The sequence below is a fragment of the Rhinichthys klamathensis genome, unplaced genomic scaffold (genome assembly GCF_029890125.1).
Source record: "Rhinichthys klamathensis goyatoka isolate OS25496 unplaced genomic scaffold, OSU_Roscu_1.1 h1tg000006l_1, whole genome shotgun sequence".
Lineage (NCBI taxonomy): Eukaryota > Metazoa > Chordata > Actinopteri > Cypriniformes > Leuciscidae > Rhinichthys > Rhinichthys klamathensis.
Genome location: NW_026606559.1, coordinates 5,503,310 through 5,529,632, shown reverse-complemented (window position 1 = coordinate 5,529,632; position 26,323 = coordinate 5,503,310). Strand labels below are relative to the sequence as shown.

The 26,323-nt window shown below is 39.0% G+C and overlaps 1 protein-coding gene across 1 annotated transcript in view; it reads right to left on the bottom strand.

Annotated features, from left to right (window-relative positions):
- Positions 1–26,323, bottom strand: part of cdkal1 (CDK5 regulatory subunit associated protein 1-like 1) — a 474,679-nt gene that overhangs the window by 19,818 nt on the left and 428,538 nt on the right. The window contains exon 13 of the mRNA XM_056257716.1: positions 4,748–4,831. Coding sequence (XP_056113691.1) covers positions 4,748–4,831 — 84 coding nt within the window. The remainder of the gene's footprint in view (positions 1–4,747; positions 4,832–26,323) is intronic.

Sequence of the window (26,323 nt, the reverse complement as noted above, 5' to 3'; positions counted from 1 at the left end):
CTGTTGTGCATTTCCATAAAAGAAGCTTGTTATGACCTTGTAAGCACCACATTGACCATCTTGATCTGTGTTGTTATTGGTTTCCTCCAGTGGTAAAAAAAAAAGAAAGAAAGAAAGACAAACAAGCATCTTTTTTTTCATGATCACATGTGCTGTTGGGTTCTTGATGCCGGGTCGCCATACACTCCTCTAATCCCAGAGCATCGGACACATTCCGCTGAGACCTTAGATCTGCACAAGGTTTGAGGGGAGATGAATCAGTCCAGGCATGGAGGCTGAATTGGATTAAAAAGCTGTGCAGTTGGATCTATAGGGGTTTACATTGAAATTGCCTTCATTACGCTGAGCGGCAGATAAGTTTGGAGCATAAAAACCAGCTTCCCCAGACATGAAAGGCTCGGCAGAAGCTTAAAGCGCATTATGATTCATCAAAACACCGACGTATCAGAGGATCTGTCGAATACGTTTTCAATTAGGCTGGGGAAATAAATGTGTTTTCCTTTTCCTCCATCTCTGCCCTGGCCAACGTGTGCCATGAATTTTAATACTTTAATAGGAGAATATTTTTTTTTCCCATTTACTTTTTCATTCAATTACACAAACCCTGAAGGTCAAACACTAACATTTTTTAGGTGGGAGATAAAATACCCGTGCGTCTTTGTCTCGTCTCTATTGAGATGTGTCCTTGCACACTTGAAACCCATTAAGAGTTGTCCACATTCTGCTGGAAATTGCTAATCATGTCAACCTCCTGCTTCTCATTCTAAAAAGAAGGGTATTTCAGAGCCTGTGGCAGAGGACAAGGCAGCATTTCTTTGAAGTCTTCTTAAGTCTTCTCTCGAGTCTTTTTGAAAGCACACATCTGTCGCTGAAGACCGTGAGCGTGTGCTTGAAGAACACATGAGCAGGATGGTGGAGGACAGGACGTCATGCTGAGGTGAGGAGTGTGGCTGGTTACTGTTTGGTTGGCTATGATTTAAACAGAAGAACTGCTGGTTTACGCACATGGTGGAGAGCACACACAATACCTAGTGGAGCAGAGATGGCAGAGTGTAGAGTAACTGACAATATAGTGGTTTGAGATATGAGCCAGTAATTGAAAGGCTGTTGGTATAAATCCCATACGGAGAACCCATGATAAGAGTGAACCAATGAGGTCTAGAATACCTTTGCTGTTATAAGGCATCTCTAGTTGAGTGCAAACAGGTGAATAATAGTAAACAATAGTAGGAGCTCACCTGTCTGCACCTACAACCCACTGCTCTCTTGCAAAAGATCTGATGAACTTTTGATTGTTGATGTCAATGTGCTTGTAAGTAAACTGTAAATGTGCTTGTAAGTAAACTGTAAGTGACTAGCTAGAAATAACATTCTTAATTCTTGTACTGATTTTCAGTCAATTAAAACAAAATTTCACCCAACGAGATATTGAGGCCTGTTTTCAAATATCTCATGGTGCTGGCAGATGTTTTCACTCATTTATGCTTAAACCTGCTCGCTGCTGTCCTTGACGAGTCTGAGCAAAGCGCTGGCAGCTCAAAGACAGACTAGGCTTAAGCCCCAAACAACCTGAGCTCTTAATCGGCACCATGTTCATGGTGATCCGTTGAATAAAGCTGGGCTCTCTCTGATGGATGGTCAGTCACGTCTCAAACACTCTGGAGAGCCTTCCAGCTTAGAGACTGCAGATCAAGAAGGAAAAGGAGAACAAAAGGAGGAAAAGAAAACAGAGGGCTTGCACCCCAGATTAGACCTCCCATCCTTTAATGTGCAGCCCCATCCTCAATCAATGGCACTGGAGATGGCTTTCTGCTGGCCATTATAATGGAAAGATCAATGGCAGCTGGCGGGATGGGTGACCTCCATGACCTTCAATGAGCTGAGAGCCACAGCACTGCGCTTGTCTGTGCTCACCACTGAGCTCTCCCTCAATTGGAAACAACTTTTTTATAATAACATCTGTCTCACTTAAGACTATTAACTAGTTAGAAAGGAAACCAATGGCTTATAACAATGCAGAAGACATGTGCATTTAAAAAGTAGAGGAAATAAAACTTTTGAACCAAAACATTGCCAAACACACCAGGCACCATGGCCATAGAATTCCTATGTCCAATTCTAAGAAAAAAGAAAGTCATGTGACATGAGGGTGAGTAAATCACTACATTCTTTTCATTGCCATTTCTTTAACTCTGAGGTGATTCTGGCATTATTTGGAGACAAATGTCTCTGAAAGGGATTTTCAAATGAGAAGCTGGTCGAACAGAAAACGTTAGTAAGAACGCTCTGTCTGAGCAGTGGGAAAAGCCAGCTCTGAAAGTAAATGGACTGTCAATCATCACGTCAGCCTGAAAATGCAGTGAGGGTCATGATGGGAAATCCTGGAATAGTGCTGCTGCTTGTATTTCTGCAGTAAATATGAGGTGAGGGCTAGATTGAATTAAAGGAAACACAATCTTGTTCGGTTCACATTCGTATTGTAGACCTTATGGATCTACAAGTTAAAATGACAAATTTTTCCCCCCCAAAACATTGCTCTGTTCACAATCAGTGATGGATGTTCTGGATAAAAGCTAACATTTTCTTCGGCTAACAAATCACTTAAATAACACCTTTTAAAATCTTTCACATGGGGAAATATGATCAAACCACTAAATTCTCCAGAAAAAAAGTGACAATTATGGAGAAGCTTTTTGCCTGAAGACAAGCCTGCAAACATCTACTGTAAACTTCAAACACTCGGAACACAGGTGTTCATGATATATTTGAAGATGTCTTAAAAGTATACTCTTAAACTCATTGCAGCTGAGCATTTTTCCCATTTTATATTGAAGTGAAGTGTACTAAGCGCATTTACAAGTTGACTGTTTGCTGTCGGATTTCATAGAATAACTATTATTTGTATTATTATATAAATATATACATATACAGATTTAAACAATAAAAACTCAAGCAGACATGAACTTATCATTATTCATCTTTCAAAAAAAATCTTACGATTCATACTATGAGTATATTTGTCTAGATATGCCTCTTGTAGGTATGACAGGTTGAGTGTCTCTAATATTTTCTCTGGCTCTTGGTTCATTAGAATTAGTTTTTCCATCTTAATGTTTCTGAACATCTCAAATGGGAAGACATGTCCACTGGCGTTGAGCTGCATCTTGACATTGAGCACACCTGTGCGGTGCAATCACTGAGGCGTGTTAGGATCTAGTGGCTTTATAAAAGCATGTCTAAGTGTGGTGGTGTCATTCTCCTTCTACGTGTGTTCATGTTCTGTGGGGAGTAAAGGTCTCTGTCGGCTTCTATTTCCTGTCACTTTTCCCTGGTGAGTTTCCTGATTTATTGCTCTTTCTCACAGTCGCTATTCACAGTCTAAATATGTAATTGTTATTAGGGACGTGTCGTGTGGCGAGAACAGTTAGCATAAAGCCCACTATAGAGTAAGAATTTCATCTGAGAGGTAAGAAAAGTATTGTTTTTTTGTTGTTGTAATTTTGTCGGAATTTATTAAGTTTATTCGTGCTCTTACCACATTTGTATTTCAGCTACGGCCTGAGAGCACTAACTGCTGTTTCCTATGCCTGTTTCATACAGAACTTTCACAGTCTAGTCCATATGGCTGACTGTTTCATGAAAAGGGTTTGACATCATCTTTTGTGTTTTTACTTTATTTTCCTGGGTAGTGAAGTAACCTAGGTGGCATAGTCGGGCTTTCTTAATACTTTTAGCCAAAGGTTACATAGGCATGCTCAATTTTAAATTTAAAGTCAAATTTAATTAAGTGACATTTAAAACTTTGGCTTTTGACGTGGAAACGTTTGAAATAAAATAAATTCTTCACTTTCCCTTATCTGCTTTCATCAACACTGAATGAACAATCATCAGACTACCACAAAAAATATGAACCACAAAGTAGTTCAGACATTACAGCCCGTTCTCATCCTTTGGCGTCATACATGTGAAGCTTTGTACATTTCGTTGAAATCTTACGCACATGGCATCCTTTAGCATCAATATGAGACGCAGAACCCAAGGCGTCATACAGGTGACGCTCGTCTTAATCCAACGCTTATGGCATCGTTTAGCGTGAATATGAGACGCAGATCCCAAGGCGTCATAACCGTACCCTACCCCAGACCTAAACCTACCCATAACAGTGGATGTTATATTGACGCTAAAGGATGCCATGTGCGTAAGATTTCGACAAAATGTCATATGGCGTCACCTATATGACGCCAAAGGATGAGAATGCGTTGGACATTATCACTGCTTGTTCAGCAAGAATATAACTACTAAGTCAAAGACAGATTTGATTACAAAGACACAATTCCATACTTGGAATAAAATAAAAGTTTAATGTAAACTCGTTTTATTTCAGCTAGTTAAAAGAGCAACATTTCTCATTTTCATTTAGTTTAAGTTGATGTACTAAAATAACTAAAACTGAAATAAACAATAAAAATCAATATGGGCATATTTAAAAAAAAAAGACAAAAAAGATACTAAGATTACTAAAACTAACTAAACTTAAAATGAAAATATAAAATTATTTCTATTTCAAAATCTACAAAAAATATCATAGTGACAAATTTTTTTTTTATATATATATATATATAATATATATATATATATAAAAAAAAATTTGTCACTATATCTATATCTATATCTATATCTATATCTATATCTATATCATAGTATCTTAATGACACTAAGTTAACACTAATAAAAGGTCAACTTGTACCTGCTCATAGAACTTGTTGTGGGCGACGTAGTACTGGGAGTCAAAGGACTCTTCAGTGACCAGGACATGCTGCCTCTCCCCAATCTGTAGGACAATACAGAGAAACACACATGAACAGGTTAAAGTGCTTCTGTAAGACAAAAACAGACTAGCATGTGGCTCCTTAAAGATGTCTGTGTGTTTGTAATGGTAATGAAGAGCTGTCAAAAACAAGCATTTAAAATCCCCTTGCAGACCTGACAGCAAACACAAGTGTTTATTTGCTTGTAAAAGATGACATTCGTACATTGTGCATATGAATTTAACCCGATGCATGAGACAAACAAGACCATCATTCATTCGCATCATTATTATGTGCTAATTGGAGGAAATAAAAGGGGCTGCAGCGCATAAGAGATGGATGTGTCTGGTCTGTGACTATTGCAAGCTGTATGCTGATATTATCTTATGATGGAAAATATCTCCTTCCATTCACACTGTCACAAAGCAACTGTGCATGTATTTAATGGTTTTCAAGAAGCCTTTGTGTGCGACCATGGGTTTACTAATCACAGTAGTTAATTTAATCCACAGATAGACATTTGGGAGAATAACACAAATCCAAACACACGCTTTTAGAGGAAGTACAAACGTGTGTGAATTGTGTGCGAGGCCTGCTACGCCTTCAGAAAGAAACAGATGGGAAGGTTGCTCTCGAATGATGGGCAGAGAGACGCTTTATGAAATCCAGATTGCCCTCTTTCTATTTAGATGTAGCATCTGGCCTTTTGAAATCACAACTAACTTAATGTGCTTTGCGGAGCCTATTGGCCTGTGAAAGGGGCCCTCATTGTTCGGGACCCCTCGGCCGACTGCAGGAACAAGAGACGCAGAGCTGCTTATGTCTAAACCGCTTGGTTGAACCCTTGTTCTGATGAAAATTTTCTGCTTATCCAGTTGGTAAATCAACACACATGCACGCACGCGCACGCACGCGCACACACACACACACACACACACACACAGGTGAGCTGTACGCTTCCAGAGCTACTGGAAACCCTGTAGATGAACTTCATTGTTGTTCTTTCACAATACATAGAGCATTTCTGCTTGATAAAATGGGGAAACACATGAATGCAACCAATTCATCTTTCAGTCATGCAGGCATTCAAATACTTTTAAAAACAATGAATAAATACAATGAATCACAAGGGCTGTGTCCGAAACCTTAAAGCCTGGAACACACCAAGCCGACGGTCGGCCGTCGGGCTGTTTTTGTGCGTCGACCGTTTAAGGCCTTGTCCACACAGACACGGGTATTTTTATAGTTTTTCCTACAGCATTTAAAAAAAAAATCCCGTCCACACATGCTCGGTCTCCGTCTACATGAAAACGCAAAAACACGCTATCAACCGCGGTCAAGAGCATGCCACGCCAGCAGGCGGCGATATAAACCTTTACCGCAAAGCCACGTTGGCCAATCAGAAGCGCAAATCTGACGTCAAACACAGCGGATAACGGCGCACACTCTGACGTCGCAAGGCAAAAACCCCGGTTTCACTGTCTACACGACAACACTGTAACCGGCTTTTCTGAAAATCCTCACCCTGGCAGGGGTTTTCGAAAATGTTCGGTTTCAGTGCGTTTTCGTGTGGACGAACGGCCGAACTGCGTAAAAAAAGTCACGGTTATAAAAATACCCGTGTCCATGTGGACAGGGCCTTAGTTTCCTTGGTGTGTTCCGCACGGTAGTGATGCGCGGGTCCGTTTTCTTTCCAACCCGCGGGTCCCGCTTTTATGAAATTATTTGGCCCGCCCCAGCCCGCACCGCACCACTGTATCTATTTTTACAACCCGCCCCGCCCCGCGACCGTTAAATAGGCATACTACTAGGCATCGTAATGTAAATGAAAACAGCCTTTATTTCAGCTTGAAAGTGCTTGGAAACATCGCCCTGTAAACTGGCAACAAGAGACAATTATGAATATGAATCATAAATCAGGTCATATTAATAAGATAGCCTACTAATAAACATTTTCAACATTTACAAAGCAGCGTTTGTATTCATCTAATAGGCTAAACCATTTTTTATTACTTAGACCCCCCACAAATATGTCTTGACATGCTGGAAGTGCCCGTTTTGTGGCGCTACTGTTTGTATATTTTTCACACGAGTTGCACTTCAGGTAGCCGATCTAGCTAACGTTACTGTTGTCTCATGCTGCAACTATTTCTGAGAACAGCTCCCAAACATTAGATTTAGCAGCCTAACCTTATTTTTCTTTTCAATTTAATCAGGTAAATTCCCGACCTCAATTTCTCCCGCACCTCGTCTTCCATCTTTACTTTGTTTTATTTCTCCGTTGTTGTCGTGGCTGGCGGCGGGAGCTGCGGAGCTGCTTGGCGCGCCGCTTTCGTGACGTGTCACGTGACGCCAAAGGTTTATGGACCTCACGCAAGTTGCTACAGCATTCGTATTGTAACCTTATCAAATAACCTAATAAAATACAAAAATAGATATTCCCAAATATTTAATAGGCTGGAAATTGCAAGCAACATACATGGATAAAAAAAAAACAATAATAATGACCCGCCCCAACCCGCCCCGCAAATAAAGTGACAATTTCTTTACCCGCCCCAACCCGGTCCGCGGGTTACGAGTCCGCGGGTTACGCATCACTACCGCACGGTTCCGTGCCGTCGGCTGAAATTGGTCCTCGACGGCTTTGTTTCGGCCGATTCGACATGTTGAATCGGCGTCGGGCCGTTGGTGAAAGAGGGAACTCTGATTGGCTGTTCAGCTTAGTGAAAGAGTCAATGCACGAGAATAATAGCAAAACAGCGAGCAAAGTCGTCAAAACTCTACAGATAGAAGGCTGTTCTTATGTTACGTCATCTTACCTGAGTGTTCCTTGGCGAATATTTCAATATAGACGGGTTTCCGTTTCTCTAATTACCCATTATCCTCTGCGGCGCGCCGCCATGTTGTGTGTCAAAGCTGTCATGCTCATGTTTACCGCCTATTCATTTACCCAAGTATTTTTGACTCTATTGTGTTGAGATAACGATGACAAATTCCTCCAAACCTGGCGACAAGGTGAAGGTTATTTACAGGGACACATTAGACGATGTTTGCAAGGCAAGATATGATGAGAAATTGAGTTATATCGATGGAAAGGATCCTTACACAATGTCGGAAGAGGACTGGTCATGTAATTTTTTTGTATGTGTTTTAAATCCGTGTGTTATTCGTTTAATAAAATTTTTGTCCCGCCAAAGTCTTATTTGATCGGTGAGTAATGTAGATGAACTGCTGCACTTGTGACAGGACGCATGTTTAACTGAAAGAACGAGCAGAAAGTGAGAGAGAGCCGGTCGCGCGCGCGCACTCCCTCTCTCTTCGGAGCCAGGCGAAAGTGTAAACAAGACTTCACCGTCTCCAAACTAAGCGCTATCTTGCTCTCACTCCCTCGTGGAAAAGTTAGTCTTAAAGTCCCTGTAAAGGCAATTTCAAAAAAAAATTCTAAACACATTATAAATGTTAGAAATGTATTGCTAAAACATATTACAAAGACTGTGAACTGTGAAGTACTGAATTGTGGAGTTAGATCGTTAAACAGTTTTTCACCATTGATATTTTACGGATTTTCTGGGCGGGGCTAAAACAGGGCTCGATGACGCACTGGAGCCCTTGAGCTCCTGGACACGCCCCTACTTGATGACGCTCTGAGGCCACTGAGGCTGGCCGCTCCTAACAATATTATAGAGCACATTCACATCAGTTTGCCGCTCAATCGCGAGTTACTGTCAGTACTATTATTAGTAACACAGCCTACAGATTGCTAGCTACTAGCTATGCCTTCGTCACGGAAATGCGTACTACCTGGATGCAATCACCGGATCACTACAAAACAGATCGGTGTCCTTGTTTAAATTTCCGAAAAACGATTACATCAAGAAGAAGTGGATTAATTTTGTGAAGAGCCACCTTGATGGAGAGCTGAGGATCACCGCCAAAACCCGCCTCTGTAAGTGATCATTTTACACTGGATAGTTTTATAAACTTTCGTCGGAGATAACTGTCTGGGATTCACTGATAATCCGCTGTTACTGGTGAATGGGGCCGAACCGACTCCCGCCTCAGCCTTCATCCTCCCGTCGCGCCGACAACTGGTGCCATTCGGCAGTGCGTGCCCACCGTGCGAGCATCCATTCCGGCTGTAGAGTTGAGTGAGGCGAGTCGACGACGACAGCTTTCCCGCGAGTGGGCGTGGTTTCAGCGCAGCCAGTGGACACGCCCCCAGCGTTTGAGATCAGAGATTACTGCTCATTTTTTCAAGATTTTGATAGCTTATTTTATGTACTTGCTGGCTTTTTTTATCATTCAAATTTGGCTGGGTGACTAATAACACATTTTTCTGTGGTGTGACAAACTCAAAACACATACTTAATTTTGACTTTACAGGGACTTTAAACTTAATATTTAAACTTGAATCAACTGTTTTGTATTTAACGTTTTTTAGAGCATACACTGTACCAATTTGATATATTTTTAATCCAAATGTACAAAACTTCACAATACGTCTGTGCCACATCTATAACTAACATACAATACAAATTTTTTTCATATTTTATTATAATGTACACAAGAGAGTGAATATTTACAGTTTAACTTTGTATGTTCCTTTTAGTGTGGGAGAAGAGGTGCTGGGAATATCTTTGTTCACCCAGAAACGCAGTCATTCATTATTAAGCCAATTTATCACTGTAATAAAATATAGAACTATATAGTCGTTTTAAATCGACAACATGTGCGTACGGCTCGCATGCATTTAATGTATTTGTGTGTACTCTTCTCTGGGCGTACTGTATTCGCTAGTGTGTTTTTGCACTGACAAGGAGCCATGTGATCAATGGCTAGGCTAACACAATCATCGTAATGTGCATGATAATCATGAAAATAAAACAACGTAGAATTAACGGAACTCAGCTGTTTATCAATTTACCTGAGAGAAAATGATCGGATAGACTTTATAGTGTCTAACGTTAACAAAGATGAACAAATACAGTAACAAATTTTGCTCATGGTTAGTTAATGTAAGTTAATACATTAACCAATGTTAACTTTTGATTGATACTGTAAAGCAGCTTTGATACAATCTGTTTTGTGAAAGCGCTATATATAGAGAAAACTAATTAACCTTATTGTAAAGTGTTACCTTATCATGCTCCGTAACACAAACGCTTGAGCCACTTGACACACAATATGGCGCCGCAAGGAGTTACGGAAGAAATGTGACGTCATCGGAAACCTATCTATTAACACGAGCGGAGTGGAATAAAGAAGTGTTTAGCAGGATTGATATTTAAAACGGTAAGCACACACTGCTTTGTTTATGGTTTGTGTATCTGCAGCCGGCAGCGTCGGTTTTCCCTTTTTGAATGACGAATATAGACGATATATATCTGCAGAAATAGACAGTTGTCTCATTTACACTAGGGGTGGGAATCTTTGGTCACCTCACGATCCGATCCGATTCCGATTCTGGGAGTCACGATCCGATTCCAGAACGATTCTTTATCTACCTTCCCCCCCTTATTAATTCATTAGTTTATATAAGTAATTAAGTACTTTTTTAAAAAATAATAACAAATTAATTTGTTTTAATTAAAACAGTTGTATGTTAAGAATTTTAAACTAATATAACAAATAATAAAGAGTATAGAAAAATATAACAAACAACAAACAAAAAGTGCTTTCAGTAGCCTATAGATTATCTGAACGTTTTCCATTCAAGAACTGTGAGTGATTTTTCTTCATCTTTACTGTAGTTTTTTACTATGACATCATAGACTGCGGGAGATCTATTAAGCTGCATTCACGCACGCATCTCTTTTGAAATAAAAGAAGTAATACGGTGTGTCCTGTCCGTTTAATCTCTTAAGACATAACTGGCTGTGTTTACGTTAACTTTGCACAAGTACATTAAACCACTACACGGAGTCGCACAGCCGCATGCACGAGCAGTCTCACAAACAAAGCGCGCGTCAGCATTTTAAATTGAAAGCAGCCTTCTGTTAGTGAGGTTCATATTTTAAATATATAAGTCCACTGCATTCCAAACCACATAAATTATGACTTCGTAGAGCATTTGTAAGGAAAATACCGACGGGCGAGACAGCACACTTCAAGTGTAACATCAAAGAAAGCGCGCGTCTCTCACAGCGTATCCTGTGCAATGAAGCCTGTGAATGTCCTTGTAATTCGCTTCAACCTTTCCGAACTTTATGAAAGATTATTTTACGGAAGGTTCGAGTGGTGTATGTGTGTGAGGAATTGGAAGCAAGCAGAATACGGGTGTTTCGAAAGCAAACTCAACGTCATCGCACATCTGGTTAAAAACTAAGCTCAGAATCGATTCTGGAATTCTCAGAATCGTTGGAGAGAGAATCGCGATGCATCGATGGATCGATTTTTTCTCCCACCCCTAATTTACACGCAGGCGCAGAACGCGCGTTCTAGCTGACAGTCGGCAGTAGTTCTCTCGGTGTGTTCAAGTGCAGCTTTTTACCCGACGCGAGGCGACAACACAGTCGGCTTTCATCAGCGCTAGTTCGTCGGCGTCCGCTTGGTGTGTTCCAGGCTTAAGGCAGCTGACTTGTTGCCTTGATGCCCAATCAGGCAATGTCTTTGCAGGCAGTGTTTGCGCACAAAGGTTCCTCACAATTTTGGAAAGACAGCATGCAACCCTTCTTAGACAGCATAACAGTCTAGTGATCTACAACAAAAGAGAGAGCTTTGGTCAAAACCAGGGGCGTTGCTAGGCATAAAACTCTACTGGGGCACAGGTCCCCCATTATTTGTAAGATATAGCAACAGTAACTGAGGAGGGCGGGGCTTGTCGATAGGTCAATTAAATATAAATTTCATATCCGAAAGAATGAGTCATTGTTATCACACACAATCAAAGACAGTATTACAGAACACAACAATGTGTTTATTTTCTGTGCTACAGTGCCACAGACAGGGGCAAAATTCAGGGGGAAATTAGTTTTTTTCTGATCTACATAATGTGCATTTTAAGGTGTTTGAAGGCTAACAAATTGGATAACAATAGCTTTAAAAGCATGATAGTGGGCAGCAGTAGCATAAATGATTTGTCGAGCAGATAACAGATTCTTAAACATGAGAATGAGGATAAATGTTGCAATGAATGATCCATACTACAAAATGTTAATGTGTATTGTCAACATTCAAAACTATTTTAACTCATCCAAAAATTGTTAGTAGTAACTCTACACACAAACATAAAATGATTAGGCCACATATATATATATATATATATATATATATATATATATATATATATATATATATATATATATATATATATATATAGGCTATATTTGCACTATAAACAGAAATTCAAGGGGGTAAAATTAATTTCTTTCTCAAAACTTTCTGTATAAGTGTTTTCACACATGATCACTGGTGTAGGTCGTCAGTAAATGAGTGTGGCATGTAAAGAAGTCCATCTACAGAAGCCAATAATGAATAAAAATAAGATTATTTGTATTATTTACAAACTTTTGTTTCGTCATGTTTTCATAGCCTACATCAATACGCGTGCAAACACCGGACTTCGGTGAGCTCAGATGTGTGCGAGCGCTGCAGTGGCTAGGAAACAGACGCGCGCAGACATGAATTTCTGTCGCGCGGGTCAGCTTCTGTTTTCGGTTAAACTGCGTTGCTTTTACAAGCGTTGATTGTTTTATTACTGCGTTGCAAATAGATAATTTATATTACCCTATAATATAATTTCTATTAAATACACTGACAAATAAGATAAATTGTTAAACTCAAACTTCAGATTTACTGGGGAACAGCAGATTTATACTGGGGCACGTGCCCTAGTAAAAGGGGTCTAGCAACGCCCCTGGTCAAAACCAAGTGAATATTTAATTACTAAGAGTAATTTCATAAAAATTACATCAAAAGTGGAAAAAGTTAGTAAAATGAAATCATATGAAAGTATCTAAGTTAATGGGATGTGGCCCGATCATTGAATTCATACGTGACTTATGTTTTTGCTTTGTGTTTATGTTTATGCTTATTGATAAGGCTGTCAACATGGGGCATCCAGTGCGTCAGGCGTCAAGTTCTCCCGGCCTGGTTGAGGACCGAGCGGCAATGCGTTTTGTTAACCGGACCAATAGTTTTTTTTTTCTCTCTCCCCTCTCTCATCTCTCTCTCTCCTCATTATTCCATCTCCTTTTCTCTCGCCTCATCTGTCCTTACCTCCCATACTGTATGAACGAACTTCACAACAGTGCTATATTACCTCGGCAGTAAATTACAAAAAAAAAGAATTAACACTGCTGGGTGAGTGTTTCTAATATTACGGATGAGGGAGTGATGCAAATTTCACATCATTCTCTCTTCTGACTGCTGTAATAAATCTCTTTTGTTTTACTTCTTTCGTAAAGTCGTGAAAACGCTATCATGGATTTTTTTTTCTATTGGAGCAAATGGGAATACAACATTTTTATTTGCTGTCATTTCCCATTCACCACTAAGTTTACCCAGCTATGACGACTTCCGCTTCTCAGAACCCCAGGATTGTGAAAAGGGTCCATTGACTTCAAATGGCCTACACAAGCTTCAGAGATGCATGAAGTGAATAGGATTATCCAAGTTCCCTCAAAGAGCGTGTAGGAGTTTATCTTACAGCCTGAGGTGACGAGGAACACATCTTGTTAATGTTCAAAACTGCCCGACAGGCAGAGCGATCAAAGACAAGCCTCCTCGGGTTCCACACATCAATGCGAAGCACAAAAAAAAAAAAACAAGCCACATCCTGGCAGGAAAAGCTGCTTACCATCATGTTCTACTGTGGGCAAATTAGCCAGACGAGAACCTGCTTCCTTAGCAACAAGCTGTGATTTATGCACGCACATTTAAAGCGGTCAGCACACTGCACAGGTGCAGTTCACCGAAAAATTAACGTTCTATCATTATTTACTCAACCTTGTGTCATTCACATGCTGGTATTTTCTTCTTGGAACACAAAAAGAGGGATTTTCTTCATGCAGCTTTTTTTATTTTATTTAATCACAGTCCAATTCATAGTGGCAAAAGTTTGTCGAGCTCCAAAAAGGTATACCATAACAGTATCCATTTTATATTTTGGTTACACTTTATTTTAAGGTGTCATTGTTACAGTGTAATTATACATTTAAAGGGTTAGTTCACCCAAAAATGAACATTATGTCATTAATGACTCACCCTCATGTCGTTCCAAGCCCGTAAGACATCCGTTCATCTTCGGAAAAAAACTGTTTAAGATATTTTAGATTTAGTCCGAGAGTTTTCTGTCCCTCCATTGAAAATGTATACACGGTATACTGTCCTTGTCCAGAAAGGAAATAAAGACATCATCAAAGTAGTCCATGTGACATCAGTGGGTTAGTTAGAATTTTTTGAAGCATCGAAAATACATTTTGGTCCAAAAATAACAAAAACTACGACTTTATTCAGCATTGTATTCTCTTCCGGTTCTGTTGTCAAGCCGCGTTCAGTGCCGCTGCTGACGTAAGACGCTGCTGACGTGTTATCTGGTGCGCCCAAGCTTCGTTTACAGTCTGAGGGAGACACACGCTGTAAACAAAACAATCTTCGCAAACATGTCTAAGGATTTCGACACAGAGGAAGACTTGAATTTTTTTGCCCAGCCATTTTTATTTGAACCCGAATACACGGACGCACCAGATATACGTCAGCACTGTGGACTCGTGAACGCGGCTTGACAACAGAACCGGAAGAGAATACAATGCTGAATAAAGTCGTAGTTTTTGTTATTTTTGGACCAAAATGTATTTTCGATGCTTCAAAAAATTCTAACTAACCCACTGATGTCACATGGACTACTTTGATGATGTCTTTATTTTCTTTCTGGACAAGGACAGTATACCGTGTATACAGTTTCAATGGAGGGACAGAAAACTCTCAGACTAAATCTAAAATATCTTAAACAGTTTTTTTCCGAAGATGAACGGAGGTCTTACGGGCTTGGAACGACATGAGGGTGAGTCATTAATGACATAATTTTCATTTTTGGGTGAACTAACCCTTTAAGTACTGAGTAATATTAATTAACAACATGTACTTACTATAGGGTTAGGGTAGGATTAGGATTTGGTTAAGGGTCAATTGCATGTAATTATGCATAATTTACTGTTGCTACTATGGTAAGTACATGTAACATGTAACAAGGACACTGTAAAATAAAGTGTTACCAATATTTTTATATGATGGACAGACTGAAATGGACGTTGTTATTCACTGAAAACCAGCTTTAAGCATTTTTCTCAGCTCGAGCGGGAAGGACAGACTATGATTTCAGTCTTTATGAAGTTTTTAACAGCAAGGTCGGACCAAAGCCCTAAAGCATATGTCTAATGATGAATTCGGTGAGGGGTGAGAAGCACTTCACCGTACTGAAACATACATCAGAGGAGAACAGAGACCAGCAGTGCTGCCACGCATCCTACCGATGATAAAGAACGTCTAGCATCAAGTTTGTTCTGGAAACACTAGCCATTTGATCACAGATATAATATTCCCTCTTAATAGAGCATAATCTAGGTCGTGGGATGACAACATCAAGAAATCAAACTACGAAGTAAGAGCGAGGGATTACGATCCTGCAGGATCCCATTCCTGATGACGGCTGAATCCTGTTGTATGAAAGCACAGGATGAGAAGGAGAGAAAATTTGTTGTGGAATCTCTTCTTCAGTGCTGTCGTGAACGAAAACAAATAGAGCTCAGCTGGATTTGAATCAAAAGAGAATAATAATTACACAGGTCCGCCTGCTCATCTGCAGGGCTTTACAGGCGACGTGAGAGGATTCACATCAGATGCAGACGAGCCTTTCAGGAGATAAAGACTAGCTGACTCTCTGGTGAGCTTCACGTCTTCAAATGCTCCAGTATTCCATAGGTTAAGCTCAAAGATTTCTTCAGGGAACATGAATCTCTTTAGTTTGTCAGGAATCACACACTGTTAGACAACAGACGATGCAGTGTGTCAGGATTAAGATGATGATCATGCTTTAATTGATAATTAATCAATCCAAACAACAATCGGAATGAATTAAACTCAAGCGTTTAGGGTGTGAGACTAGTTCTTTCAGCAGAATGAAAAGCTTTCTTTGTTTCCTTACTGCATAAATGTTCCTCATAGTTTGGGTGAAATGAACTTTCTCTGAACGTCATTATTGTATCTCTGTATGTTCAGACACAGTGAGGGTCAGTGCTATCAGAACACATTTTTTCATTCCACAGCACTGATTTTACATCGTTTTTCCATAATGTGATAGTTTGCTTCACACATCAAATGTCACTCAAACTCAGCAAAAGCTGATAATAGTTTCAGGCAAACCGCCCCCACACCGACTCAACTGAAACATTTTCATTCGTGCAGAATAACATCCAGCAGAACGAACACATTCAGAACACAGATGGCATTCAACGAACCACAGCGACACTTAAAGACACATGAAACTCACACCGCACTCCAAAATCTAATTGCGGCCCTGAAACTTAGTGTCTGCTGTTACCGTGACGACCCACCGGGACTTAATGAAGACCATCACGTTGGATTATATAGAGTTGAAAAGAAACAAGGACAAACGAGTACACGAGGAAGTAATTAAAAAAGAGAAACTCATGTTGAACATCACAAATGAGAGAAAAACATCACTGGTGCATGTGGTATTTTTACATTTAATTTAAATGAGGGTGTGCAGGAGAAAACACACTGACACACACACACACCAGTGAGAGCGAGGTGATCTGCAGCAGAGCTCTACTGGCGTATCATGATCAGCTTGTCTCATTAACAATCACACAAACACTGGAACTTTACATATTCATTCTTTACTTCATCCTTAATTATTGAATTAATATTGCAATTTATTTATTTTTCTTAAGTGTATATCATTACTTTCTTGGTTATTTGCACTTTGACATTTTTATATTCTTTATTGTTTTTCAATAAAATGAACTAATAATATTCTAATTGTTAATATAATATGTCTACTCCATTTGCACTATTATTTCAATTGATTCACATTTGCATTTGACAACACTGTGCTTATATGACTGCATGTGTCGCAATGCAACTACAATCAAAACTGGAATTTTCTGATCACTGAAACAAATTACATTTATTCATTTGGCAGATGCTTTTATCCAAAGCGACTTACAAATGAGGAAGCGTTTTTAAGGAGGCAATAACACGAGAAGTGCTTGAAATACAAAGTTTTTTAAATTGCCTCGTCTAGTGCAAGCTGCAAAATAGATATAAGAGAGATATAATAAATAGTTAAAGCATAGACTGCATAATAGACTGTAGAAATATAAGTTTCAGCCGTTTCTTGAATATTGTCATGGATTCTGCTGTCCAGATAGCAATAGGAAGATCATTCCACAAATACTTCCTCAGTCTAGTAATGGACATATAAAACATTAACACAGAACATGTGTCACAGGCATTCATCCGCATTATACAGCTTCAAACACACCTTGTCCAAACAGAATTCAGAGTCTGACATATCAGCTTTAAAATCAAGCTTTACTAATATCAGGCTATAGACCCCTTTTCAGTTGGTAAACATGGTGACGTTTTTATGTGGGCGGAGCTTAGGTGGAGTTAGCAAGTATTGTTAGCTTGTTTTTTAACAATGACTGGAGAAAATCAGATTTTATCTTAATGTGTAAGGTCACTCACTGTCCAGGACCGCGATTGTTATTTTCAAAAGTTAATTTTAACAGACGGAAGCAGATTGGCCGACCCGTAGCCTACACGCTCACTCAATGCATGGACAATCTGACAGGGTTAACGTTACGTTACCTCGGTTGAGTGGCCTGACTTCTACACCTACCTTATAGAGAAACTGATCGTAAAGAAAAACATGTATAAATCTTTAGATGCCTATAACTATGTGCTGAATGATCATGTACAAGACTTGTGTGTACGATCCGCAGTTCTGCCTAGCCAGCGCCAATAAGACGACATGTAAAGAGTGACATTACGGTGCGATTTTAATGATGTGAATATTTTCAAGAAATAAAAATTCCAGATACAGCATATTCATTTTTCATCAATTCTTGCACCAAACAACACAACAAGATGACATTTAATAATAATAATAATAATTTAAGCTCCTTATTATGTAGCAATCTGTGCTGGTTTGTATTGGCCGCCTCCAGTTTTCACTTTGTTTTGCCTCCAGCTAGCAAAAGGGGTCTATTGCTACACACACACAACACACACACACCCATTTGTCAAAATTTAGCAAGAAAAACTAATTTCATTACTTGCTCAGAATCACAGTTGCTCTGTAATGAAGCCACACAAATGATGTGATGGTGAAAAATGTCTTTAATCACTGATGTTTCTCATATTATTCTAACTAATACATCTGCACAAACCTGCACTAGCTGAAAGTGATTTATGGTTCAAATCAGCATCAGCCCGTCAGATTACAGCCACATGGGGAAGTGAATAAAGCTTCATTAGTGTTTGTGAGTGAGTCATGGCACCACGTTCAGCTGAGAGACACAATGAAGTCTAAATGAGAAGGACTTTGCTCTTGGTTTCAAGTGTTTCAGTGATTTCAGCAGGACACATAGAGGCATTTGTGTTCCGGTAGCACAGACGATACAGACCACCAGACAGACTGAACGTTCATTCTGAAGAGCTCCTGTGTGTTACACTACATGAATCAGTGCATGTGTGTATTATCATGTTCTGCTCCATCTGATCAGTGTCGAGTGCTGGTGATGTGTTTTGTCCCTTTGCCAGATTACATGTGACCAGCTGGTTTCTTTTACATTACACATAAAACACGGCAGCACCGACAGCATACAGTAAGCTCATAGCCAAATATTTCACAAAGCACATGCACAGGAAGCCATAAAGTTAAACCTGTCTAATCACGTCTGTCTGTCTGGTTTACACTGAGAATCTGGCTGCTCACAGATGAAGTGATTTGTGCATGTACACTAAAACAGAGATGTATTCAGTGTGTGTATATATGATCTGTGCTAAGATTAGAGTTACTCTCCAAAAAATAAAGGCTTCAGATGTTTTCACAGCCTGATGCCACAGGAGGATCCACAAAGAACTTCAGTCACTTTAAAGAATCCAGAAAACAAAACACTGATCTGATGCACATGAATTCACAACTGACCCTGTTTACTTTAATACATGTTCCTGATCTTATTGTGAACAATTCTTCTGAACAAGTTATTCCAAAGAAAAACGGATTTAATCAAAATGTTAAAGCTCACTCTGAAATACCTTTGACCTTCTCGTTGATAAAATCAAGACCTACGTGTACCCTTGTTAAAATGAATGTTATGGAAATAAAATGTGTTGCAAACACCACTTCAACTCATCTATACAGTCCAAAAGAACAAGAACCTGTGAAGAACCGGTTTTTGATGAGAAGAGGGCCACGATCCAGTTGGATATCTTCTATGCACAATCAGGCAATTAATTAATTATATACATTGTGCGTTTAATGCTTTTAGCGATAAAAGCATTAAACGCTAGCCTGGATGCCAGCCCGAACCCCACCCACAACATTGGTTTGGTCGGGAAGTTCGGTCTGGACTCGATCCATTGAGGAGTAATTATGATCGGTTCAGAATTAGTCGGGCCAATCAAATTGCCAGGGCGGGCTTTATACGATGATGGACAGATGATCTGCAGTTACGTAATCATCACGCTATCAAAGAGCGCTTGGGTTGAACTGGTTTCCCTCAAAGATGACTGCAGCTGGAGAATTGAGATGTATTCGCTATTGCGTCTGTTGTAAAATAAATCGACAGCGCATTCATTTTAAAAGACGAACAGAGAACTGCAATCAAGGCATTTGTCGATCGGGAAAGATGTGTTTGCCGTCCTTCCTACGGGATTCGGCAAAAGTTTATTTTATCAGCTGGCTCCGATGGTCGCTAAGAAGATGGGACGCAATGAAAACCCTGTGGTCGTTGTGGTTTCTCCTTTGGTCGCACACTCGCACTCATGGAGGACCAAGTAAAGGAAGAAACACTCATTATTTTACTACTTCTTCCAGCGTGCGTGTAGTTGAGTTCTGTTGACAATGTGCTATGCAACTATATAGCTGACTTACTGCGTTGCTCTGATTGGTTGTAGGTCTATCCAATTGAGTGCATAGTTTTATTTTTTTCCTGGTTCGGTTAAGACACGCCTCATAATCAAAGCCCTATGGAGCAGTATCAGACTCACATTCTGACTAGAATATGAGTATGACGAAGTCAGGCTAATTAAACGCACAATGTATAGAATTAATTAATGGCCTGATTCTATGTTTTATAAGCACAAAGTTCCCGTACAAATCGAACAGACCAATTATCTGTGTATTATGACTGTTTATTTCTGTGCATGAGTGGCGCGCGCGGATCACCGTATACTCTGCGCGAGTTCACCAGCGCGCTACAAAAGTGTGATAAGATTTGCGCAAGCCATTCCTATCGCGACGCTGATCATAAATTGTGCAACTTATTTTAAATATATTGAGAATTTGCTGCTTTAAAACACAATGGAGAATGTCAAACATAATCTAAAATAGCCACATAAACTAAAAAGACTGATGAAAACATCATCCTGCACCAACATAATTTAGAAAGCTTTTTATACTCACGACCACCTTTACTAGAATTCTATTGAATTTATTGTGCTAAATTTTGACTAACTTGTAGAATTTATAATAGATTAGCCTATTTGTTAATGGAATAGATTTTTCACTAAATATTTATATTACAACTGTGGCATGTTGTATATATAGTTTCTGAATGTGTAGGTTGCTATTTTTCATTACAAATGCTATAAATGAAAAAAAGGAAGAAAAAGTTAACATTGGCCGTAGCATGGTAATGAGGAAATATAAATGGTCTTACCTGTAATTATGTCCTGCAGCCTTATTGTTAAACAATTACAAGACCTATGTCACTTTTTAGGCCAAGTACAAGTTAGAATCAAGAGGACCTTATTGACTAAACAATTGGTTTTCCCCAAAATGTGTTCTGCTAATAATGACAGATATTAGGAAAAACCTGGCTTTCAGATATTCCAAGAAATCAATATTTTCAATATAAGAAAATGTCAAATAAAGTTAGTTTGACCCCATGGCACTTTGATTTAAAAATTCAGTGAAACTGATTTTTCGTTTTTAGTTGCTTGAATAATATAAAATACATTAGTATCCTATGTAAACAAGTAAATGCTAACTAGGCTATTACTTACTTTATTGCAGTTATGTTATCAATGTGTGGATGATACCACAAAAAAACAAACAAACAAACAAACAAACCAACAAATAAATGAATCTCATGAGGGAGCATGTCCCGGGACCCCGCTAAACGGTTCACACTTCAACCCCCCCAATGTTCAAACCAAAACTACGCCCTTGGTTGAAGGTCAGGAGTGTTGGATGGAAATGACGCATCAGAGAACTTTGTGACTCTAATGTGACAACGTCAATGTGAACGATTGACTGTTTTTCAGCAGGACAACATGAGGGACTGTGATGAACAGAACAGAAAGACAAAAAACACAAAGGAGAAAATGACTGCTAAGCCGACTCATACAGCTCCAGTGTGTCAATCTGAGGAGCTCCACGATTCATACAGCTCATCTCAATCTGAGGAGCTCCATCATCTAAACCATCACATCTACCACATCATGGACAGAGTAATTCATGAATGAGTAAAGAACACCTATCTGACCTTTCAAACACATGATCATTGTAGTTTTCCATCATCAGATGAGGTGATGCTGTGTCTGACGTGACAGCGACATGTGCAATGTATACACAAACATACTATACTTAATACTAAATGGAATAGTCAGGTTAAACATCTCCTTTTGTGTTCTGGACAATTCTTTCAAGGAGAAACCAAGGGAGTTGATTACTGTAAGGCAGTATTAATCTTTACCTGTCTGTATGTGTGTTTGTGATGCCTGATTGTGTGTTAGTAAATGAGTGTCAGAGGGAGGTGATGCCTGATTGCTTCATCAGCCATGTCTGTGTGCTGATTGCGTCCAGCAGTTATATATAAGAATATATATAACAGCTTTCATAATGATGCAGAAGATATGGAAATGATATCTCTAGAATATAATTACACAAAATGCTCCCTGTATCGCTTTTCATCACAAAACACGTACAATCAGCATTCACCTTGAGCTAATGACAGTCAGCTTCTTGCTAGAAAAACCAAGTCGTAATTTCAGACCTGTTTGTCTGACTGAACCTATCAAAGTCTTACAGCCATTCACACACACTGTAAATGTCAATCTCATAAGAAGTTTTTGCCTTTTATTTTGGCCTGCTATTACAGTCTCCAGTGAGTACTTGTGATCGCTGATGATTCAGTAACTGCATGTATCACTGACTACGTTACATGTCGATAAAGCATGTAAAATGCTGCTCACAGACGTGAGTCGTGCAATACTGTAAAAACTCGATGCAAAATTTATCAATTAATGTAAGATAATAGTTTCATTACTCAACTCAGTATTGATTTAGTTCAGTTTAATAACGGTGTAAAGTTAATCAATTATGAAACAAGTTCAACTATAAGCAGCTCTACAGTAGACAATATTGTCGTTTTCAGCTCAATTCAGTTCAAGTTTTGTTCTAAACCGATAGTGTCAGCAGTCCATTCAATAATTTTACTGCATATTAAGTTTCTTTGTGTCAAGAGAGTCTAAATCCAACTTAAATGCAAATACTGTAGAGATCCTAGATAGATGTTTTGATCATTTGAATATTCATCAGACTTTCTGTTCTGTCTCTCACGCTTCTTTTGGATTGGATCAACTGCGTGAAGTGGGCGGGGTCAGGGAGATGGAGGGAGTGAGGCATTATCAGCAGCGGGTCTAAGGAGGAGGAATATGTCTGACTAATGCCAGGTTCACTGGGACCAATCAAAAGACTTCATTTTAAGATGTTTAATGTCAGCGGGCCGGCTGTGAAGTGTTGCTTGTTTGCATGTGTGGTGAACACAACGTACGGCCAAAACCACAGGGCTGCTGACCTGTGCAATACTGCTCAATATAAAAAACAATTATTAATATCATACAGCTTGACTTACAACATGGTTTATGTTTGTAAATATGCCTACAGCTCACAGACACATATGAAGGACATAAGCGATTCACTGAAATCTCTCTCTATTTCTCACACACACACATACAGATGCAATGAGGCAACTGTAGGCCTGCAGACCGAGAGCTTCTTCAGAGAGCCTCGAACCGTCCCGTGGATCAGACGCTGGAGCACTCCAACAACATCTATAATGCATGATCTGCTTCTCTTATGCCAAGTGTGTTGAACTAAAGCACGCCTCTCAGAACTAGAACACTCGCCATGTTGGATTGTGACATGAGATCAGAGACGAGAACTACTATGATATTAGACTACATAGCCTATAATAAAAGATAATGAATTTCAAACCTGAACCAAACATATTTTTTTATTCAAAGATCAAGAGTCTGACATTAGTATTTAGTCTGCCACAAAAAAACAAGATAAAAATCATGAACTCAAATGTCATTGTGAAAAAAAAAAAAAAATACTGTTGTAACAGTGCGTAATAAGCCTTCTGCCAAAATTGTTATTACAACTAAATTGTCGGTCATTAAATAGGAAAACTAAATAATTGTGTAGATGATTTGCTTTGTGTCACCCCACATCAGACATTAGGCCCGGCAAAAGTATTTTTTTTGCACACAATGCCGCGGCCAATCAATCACTCACTGTCCTCGCAGCTGCTGCAACTTGAGGGACGACTCAACCTCAACTGCAGGACGACTCAACCTCCACGGACAGTTTTTAATGTTTTATAACTACTCAAGATTTTGCTTTAGTATAATTTTAGGGACAATTAGGGCCGGATTTGGGATTCGGGACAACAGCTTAGATTTCGGGACTGTCCCGAATTTTTCGGGACGTCTGGTCACCCGACTGGTGTTTGACACGTCTACCTTGTATGTCAACTTATGTATAAGATGTTTTTACATGTACAGCTAATGTAAAGCAGTGAGAGTGAAGCTCCAAGCAGTCATAAAATCATAAACTCATCAGGCCAACCATCCATCATGCTAGCAGTCCAGAACAATTAATTAAATAAATAAATAAATACAATTGTAAAAGTATATCAATAGCTATTTGGTCTCAAACTATTCCCTACTGAGTGTTAATTTAGTGCCTAATTTAAGCTAGATTTGCAACCCTGTTACTAGCGTAACTGTCACTCAGTACTCGTTTTAAAAATACTTGTTTGAAGATTGAAAGTGAAAGAGTTGTGAAGATAAGTACTTTGAACGATTTGGGGTAATTTGGAAGGGAAAGAAAAATCCTGGTTCAGCTCATGTAGTCTCATCCTTAAACCACCATGGATTATTCACAGAAATGACAAGAGCTTTCACATCATCTCAGGCGCTTCATGAGAGGCAGGCGCTCAGGTCATTATTAGTCTGCTGAGGAACATCTTTAAAGTTCAGGTGCTTTTTAGTAACACTATTGACTTGATTCGTTTGTGACGTTCATGACATCCATTCAATGAAAGATATTGAGACTCGTCTTGTATGAGGCACATCTTTGCGTCTGTAAAAATCAAAAGTTGTTACTTGTGGATGGATAAAAATCTGACTGAAGTCTAAACACATTTCACCAGTTTTTTTTTTTTTTTGGTGTTGTGTTGACAATCCTCCTTTGAGACTGCATGCTGTGACATTATTTAACAGAGCTGCGAGAAACTGCTGAATGCTTGCAATCTCGTTTAAGGTTTCCTCACTCCAATGCCAAGTTCACGCAACAAGACAGAAGCTCAACTCCTTTTCACATATTAAATCTGTGATATATCTCTGATTAAAGCCCTGAAACAAACTAAATCCAGCACTCATTTGCTGTATGAGAGAACATATCATAACAATAAATGCTGTTAATGAGCATATAAAGGTAATGGTGGTCAATCGCTGAACTGTACATGTCATGCTCATCCTCCTGTGTAGAATAAGATGGAAAATGGATCAGACCCTGTGTTGAAGGAGCCAAATCGGCAAACATACACAGACAATGTAAAACTGCAAACTAACAATAAACTAAAGCAAGCGTTATGTAGAAGCTCAGATGTCATATCACACCAAGTCACATTTATTTCCATAAACAGGAAAATAACTAAATAAATGATGCAAACCTTATCAAATATGAGACTAATTCAAATTCATCAATATGAAACATGTTCAATTCAGCGATACACCCCAAATGCGCAAGCCAAAGGCAAAAGTAGCCAAGGGGTTTTCCGAAAAAAAAAAGGTTTAGCACATCAACATGTTTTCTGATATAGCTGATGGAAATGGCAATTATCGATAATGTTTTGCAACTTTAGCGCATACATTCCAGGCCCATACTTCAAATGTCGCGGAAACTAATTTAGAAACACTTTTTGTCGATAAAAAGGGCTTTAACGCAATGGTGTCACATGACAGAATTAGCCTATACTACGGTGTCCGCGTTCGTTCCGTTGCTCCAGTTAAAGCACCATTTCTCTGTAGTTCAAAGGCACATAAATCTATTAGCTATATAGGCTATATATCTTTTTTTTTTTACAGTGTATTAATTCGGAATAGGCAGTTGTTGCTCCCATTTTAAAAATAATAAGCCTATTACCAAGCATTCTTTTCAGTCTACAATCTAATAAAAGTTAATCCAAAAAATAATACAACTGCACCCGTTTCTGAATATTGCTTGATGATCAAGTCTGTCTTTATAACGAAGTTAAAAAACATGACATGTTAATACAAATCATTTTATGTTTACTATTTAATAATACATAATAAAGTTTTGTTTCAAATGCATGAGGAAAATATAGTGCCAATCTATGCGGCTCGTCAAAAAAAAAAAAAGGGGCGTCTGTCAAGGAAGACTGTTGGAGTTTCCAAAGCTGACAAAAAGCAAGGTAAAATACACGTTACTTCTGTATCTGAATAAATACAGTTAATGTCATAAAATCACGATTTCATGGTCTGAGGCTGGTTACTTGACAAATGAAAAGAGCAAACAAAACAATTTTATAAATACAATTAATATGTAATTTTATCTCAAACTAATTAGGAAAATAAAGTGGGTTGAATCCAAAAAGCTCTAAACAAATTTTAGAATTCTTAAGACGGCATCAATTTAACAACAGACCATTTAAAAAAGTTAAATATAGGCCTACACAAATAAAAACTGCATCTGTCTCTGAAGAAAATCAGCAACAACATGATGTTGTTGAACTAATTTGGTTTGAATGATCTGAATATGCACCATGTCAAACCGTGACTGGCTTGACTGCATGTTCAAGGCTTACATTAAAGATATGACTGAACACTTCACTGCCAACCCTATTTATGGACCCGGAAATTTAGCATAGGCTACAGGACAAATGCTGCCCTGTGTCCAAACCCATGGGGTTCGTTACATAAAGGGTGTTAGTCCTGACAGAGTCCTGTCA